This window comes from Poecilia reticulata, linkage group LG18 (assembly GCF_000633615.1).
Source record: "Poecilia reticulata strain Guanapo linkage group LG18, Guppy_female_1.0+MT, whole genome shotgun sequence".
Taxonomy (NCBI): domain Eukaryota; kingdom Metazoa; phylum Chordata; class Actinopteri; order Cyprinodontiformes; family Poeciliidae; genus Poecilia; species Poecilia reticulata.
Window position 1 is genome coordinate 6,119,692 of NC_024348.1, and position 6,000 is coordinate 6,125,691.

The window sequence follows — 6,000 nt, forward strand, 5'->3', positions numbered from 1 at the left end:
CTCACTGTGCTTGTGCCGAAGTGGCAAATACGTTAGTTCGCTGGAAAACGGTATATCTCAGCACTTCCTTATAATATCCTAAAATTATTTATAGACATATTGTGCGTTTTTGAACTGTACAGGAGACTAAGTAGTCTCCTGTACCGTATGAAATAATTATAAATGATTTCAGATTACCTTTTATATGTCTGGTATTTTGATACTCTTCCCTCATATGTTTCTGTTAGCGGGAGCTCAAGTTTATGTGAGCTATGCTACGTTAGCTGTTGGGAGCTAAGTCCGTGGATTTTATTCTCTAAATCAGTGTTTCTCAACCTTTTTCGGCCCAGCGCCCCCCTAGCCCTAATCCAGGTCCCTCACCGCCCCCCACAAAAGAATTTGTAGGCTACTTTGCACTGACAATTATTTTATTATTAATGTTACTATCATTATTGTAGATGTTTTGAATCGGCGCACCGATTATGTTTTCCCGTACACCTCGCGCACATAACGGGGTACCGCCCACGTTGAGAACCGCTAATCTAAATGATTCTTATTTTATTCTTAAGTTTTACAAATCGAGTATTAAACACATAGATTTTTTTTACACACGCACAAATCCTCTTAAGCACACACAAAACATTTTATGAACACCCAAATCTTTTTACACACACACAAATTTTTTTACACACACACAAATCTTTTTACACACACACAAATCTTTTTACACACACACAGATATTTTGAGACTATTTTCACTCCATTAATTTGTGTTTCTGGTTTTGTCCGTGTACAGCTCTCTGTCTCCGTACATCCAGGCTTCAGCATGAGACACGTATGAGACATGTATCACACATGCTGTGTGTTTTCTTTGGACTCTGACACACACCATGTCAAAGACACCAGACAGAGAAGTCAAGTGGTCAATTCTTCACAGCCAGGCTAATGAAAATCATAAATGTTAGAAGTTGGTAAAAATAAACTGAACTCAAGGTGATGTCCAGTCTGCTTGGTGTAAATGTGATTTTTTTCTCCTTTAAAACGCCAAAAACACTTTAATGTAAGTTTCACATTTGGTTATTCTTAAAATCTCTAATCAACTTCCATTTATGCTTGAAATACTGACCTCTGGTGGCAGATACCATACCATACCATACCAACTTTATTTATAAAGCACTTTAAAACAACCACAGCTGATACAAAGTGCTGTACATTAAAACACAGCATAATAAAAAAAAAAATAAAAAACTCTTACAGTTTAAAAACAAAAACATACACTCTAAAACTAGATCTCACAGGAGTTAAAAGCCAAGTAAAATAAATGGGTTTTAAGACGAACTTTAAAAGATGGTGGAAACTGCAGCAGATCTTGCTTTAGGATTATTGTGAATACCAGCAATATTTTAATTATTTAATGAGTGTTCTGTAAAGAAATTAATCGTTTCAGTTGTAGAGTTCATCTATTGAGGCTCTACATTTCATTTAGATGTATAAGGAGGATAATTATTTAACCCCTGTAAGAATCTTGGTTGAATATAATTAAATTTTTACCTAGGAAAAGCAAAAGTCAACAGATCAAATCCATATTTATTACGAATAAATCACGTTAAATTAGAAGTGATCATAAACCTTCACTAGAGCCATTATAGTAGCTTTAATGTTACTATAAGACAGTGAACTGTTTCATTTAGAAAATTTCAACTAAATGATTCCTACTAATTTCATCATTTTACACAAGTTATATAAATTCATAAACATGAAAAAGACATTGAAACAATACAGACTGAATTAACTTAGATTTACTCAAAAGGAAGAAAAAAATTCCCTCATGTTTTTGATATTTTATTGAAAGTACACAGTATAATTATGTTAGCTAAGGCTTTTATAAGTATCATAGTTTAAGCTGACAATAAACATGACTGATTAAACAACAAAAAAACAACAGAATATTTAGTCACTCTAAACAGATTAAACTGTGTCTATGAAAATTTTTAAGCAAATATTACTATATTTTTTTTATTATGTCATTTATTTACATTTAAATAAAATGCATTACATTCATCTATTCTGAAAAATTGAGCATATTACTGAAATCATTACTGGAAAATTAACGGAAAGCAGTTAAGTTTCATAAATATTACTGCATGTCAAACACTTACATGTTATTTTGAAACAGTAGAATGATTTTAAACAATCACTGCAGCAGAGCGCTCATTATAAAAGCAAAGGTCAAAAAGACAAATTCCAAAAATAGATATAAAAACACATACAGAATCAAAATGAGGTAAAATATTCTCATGCTGCCATTTCAAAAATATTGATGATGTTCAAGAGGAGCAGAAGATAAAATATCACATCACATATTTTACACAAATATCTGCTTCATCATGTCACACAGCAAACATTCAACCAAATTTAAGTTTCTTTATGTATGAGCCATAAAACATGCTACCAATCTGAAATATGTATAGTTTATGGCTTAAACAGCTTCTCTCATTGACTTTGTGTGACAGAGATAAAAATGCTGAGTGATCAAAGAAGTTATTTTGACTCATTGACTAAATATGAGAATAAACCATCAGAGCCTCCAGCCTACATGGCAGCGTTGTTCCTCAGACCTGGAGCTGATCTGATGTCAGAATAAACTACTGCCTCTGCTGCTGCAGGACCCAGATTTCCTGGAAACAAAGAGATTTTAAAAACTAAAAGTCAAATGAAGACAATTAAAGCAATTATAACTGGATATACGGCAACATATTAAATGGCATAAAATATAGTTTGTAAAATTACGAGCAGTAAGTACAGCAGATAAATGTTGACTTTACCCTTTCTTTTCTTCTTATCTTTCTTTTTCGGTTTGATGTCAGCATACATTGGAGTGGAGTCTGAAAACAGAACAGATCTCAGGAAACGTTTGATCAGTTTATCTCCTTTCACACAGAACTGATGAATTACAGGACATACAATAGCTGAGCTGTAATAACCTGCAGTGTAAAGTTGACATGAAGAAACATTTCACTACAAAGACCAACTGTACCTTTAGCTCCTGTTTTCACCTCAGAGTAAACAGCGCCCTTTTCTGGTGCAGGATGTTTCTCTGGAAAAATCATAAAATAATCAACAACATATTGGATAAAATCATTCTGAGTCATTTTATCGACTGGAGACATGTGGGACTCACTCTCTTTCCCAAATGTTTTCAGTTCAATGGGAGTGTATGTAACGTCTCTGGGTTCATCTGAGGCTGAAATATGTAAGTTTTCTTGTTAGGTAATTGTCTGTAAATGACCCAATAATTTAATATGAAAACAGCTTGAAAATATTTACTTTACCATTTCCAGCAGCTTCAGGAGAGCTGACAGTATCATAAAGATCAGCATTACCTGAAAAGAGAAACATGTAATTAATTTGACCATAAACAGCAAGTCATTTTTCTTCAGATTGTTAAATCTCTGATCCAAACAGCAGCAGCAGCACAACCAGACATAAAGTCACAATACAGATATTTAGAAAATTCATAGCTAAAATAAATGTTCACAAATTTCACAGCAGACAGACAGCAGCACATAAACAGTAATAACTGCATCACATAATCTCATCATTTTACATATAGCACTGCATTTAAGATGTGTTGCATGAACACAGAGAAACTGTATAATTTCTGCAGCTGGAGTCTGGGTCAGCAGCAGAGATTCATCGATGATCCACATCTATAGTAGAAACACTGAGGTTAAGATACATTTGTAAGAAAATGTATCTAAATAAACTGACCGTGATGAAGGGAACTGTAATCACGATGTTCAGTCTGGTTTCTGTTGAAGGTCTGACTGTTGCTCTGTGAGCCTTTTGATCTGAAATAAAATAAATACATGAAACTTGTATAAGAAAAAAAAACCCAAACTATTTCTGCAAGGGAGAAAAAATTCCGACAATGTTCTCACCTGATGCAGCACAAGTCTGTGAAAAAAGATATTTGTCACATTTTATTATTCAAATCCTTCTGCTGCCATTTTGTATCATAAAAGAAGTAAGGTCAGGAATAATTAAATATTCCTGGATCCTTTGGATGCAGTGTGAGGAGAACACACACTCACCTTTGGACCGTCTGCAGCGCCACAACAAGATCAGGAGAATAATCAGAATGATTCCAACAACTGGTCCAACGATGAACATGACAAGAGAGCTGATAGGACTGGGTACAGCTGCTGGAAATAAAGAAATAAAGAAATCATTTATCTGTATACGTGATGACATCATTCATTAGGAACAGATAAAGGGATTTAAAAAAAAAATAAATCAAACATTTTCCTCCTCCTCACCTCTAACAGACATCCAGCTCCTTGGTGAATCTTTTCCTGAATGTTGACATTTGTAAAAACCTTCATCTGACTTTGACACAGCAGAGATCTTCAGCTCCTCTCTGCTGTCATTATGGATGAGTTTATCATTATGATAGAAAAACACATTGGAGAGAAGATTTTGTTTTTTATCTCTGCAGCTCAGAGTAACAGGATCTCCTTCAGTCACAGGATGAACAGGACTCAGCAGGAGAGGAGCAGAAGAATCATCTAAAATAATCAGAGAATCATGACATTCAGTCAGATTGGTGGGAGTAGAACTAAACACATTTAAACAAAAATGATATCCAATTAATATTTTATCTCATACTTCAAGTATAAAACATCTGTTTTAATATTAATACCTCATATTTGTTTTGTCACCTGARTATTTTCTTTTTAAGCCACCTATGAGGATCAGGACCACATATMTTTTTACATTTTGTCAGTTTGATTTATGACCACTTGTCAATGCCRTGTAAAACTATACCATTAGAATGATTTTGATGATTTTTGGCGTTTTTTCTTGTGTAACTCATGTAAATGCACATTTCTCATTATTTCCATGGAAATCTGCTCTCAGTCAAATTTTTGCTTCCTCTATTCAGATTTATGAATAAAAGATAAGCTGAGCGTTCAGATGTCCACAACAGAGGACAAAACAAGAGTTTAAAACRACTGAGTGACAAGAATCTCACAAAATGAAAGTTTTTCATTTTTAAAATATAAAATCACAATTTGGTTAAACACTAAAAGAATCAGTGATTTTTTTTTTGTTATTGATACATCATGTCATTTTCAAAAAGACAACTTGGGAACCTTAAACCCAGACTGAGTGCCTGACCACACAGTAGGTCAGGCTGATTTTTGTTGTTGACAGAAATCAGGTAAAGTTTTAGTTTATGTTTTATTAAAGTAGAACATATTTAATCGAGAAGCAAATATGGATAAGAGCAATAAGTTTAACCTAAATTTAAATCAAAATGTTTTCATTTTAATTTGTTAGTCATTGCACCTCTTCAGATACACTTGCCTGGACATCCTTGATGATAAAATATTTAGACATTACAATTTAGGAAAAAAATAATTAATATTTAAAGGTGCTTAAAACAGTATGCGCATCAGCCCTTTGATGCTGAAATTCAAAGTGAAGGAAAACAATGATAAATCTTGACCTACCATGTACAGTGATGTTCACTGCGTTGCTGAACTCTCCTGATCCAGACTCACACCAGTAAACTCCACTATGAAACAGGTTCATGTTGATGGTGCATGTAGATCCAGTCATTTCCCCCCAGATGGAGCAGTCTGACAGTTGTCCTGTTTCTATAAACCTAATCACTCTCCACTCAGCAGTTTTTCCCTCACAGATCAGAGACACAGATTCAGATCTGAAGTGTTGAACTCTGTCAGGATTCACTGAGAGAGAAGCTGCTGGAYSAGGATCTGGAAACAAGACAGGATTTCATCTGAGAACAGAAATATCTTTAAAATGTCTGGTTGAAAATAATACTTTGATTTTTAGACATCTTTAATAATAAAGATCTGGAATCGAACCCAGAACCTTCTTGCTGCAAGGCAACAGCTCTACCAACTGCGCCACTGTGCAGCCCTAGGATAAAATTAGGAAACATAAAATCCTAAATTAAATAAAGCTGTGAGAAAATCTCCAAAAKAGACATGA

At 34.1% G+C, this 6,000-nt stretch overlaps 1 protein-coding gene across 1 annotated transcript; it reads right to left on the minus strand.

Annotated features, from left to right (window-relative positions):
- Positions 1 to 2,902: 2,902 nt before the first annotated feature.
- LOC103480266 (uncharacterized) lies at positions 2,903 to 5,736 on the minus strand. The gene is made up of 9 exons (XM_017310315.1): positions 5,496 to 5,736; positions 4,299 to 4,547; positions 4,074 to 4,184; positions 3,921 to 3,936; positions 3,751 to 3,830; positions 3,312 to 3,362; positions 3,161 to 3,223; positions 3,017 to 3,076; positions 2,903 to 2,922 (listed from the first exon to the last, which is right to left on the minus strand). Exons 1-9 carry the CDS (start codon positions 5,602 to 5,604, stop codon positions 2,903 to 2,905), a joined length of 759 nt encoding a protein of 252 aa, XP_017165804.1. The 5' UTR covers positions 5,605 to 5,736.
- Positions 5,737 to 6,000: the final 264 nt, after the last annotated feature.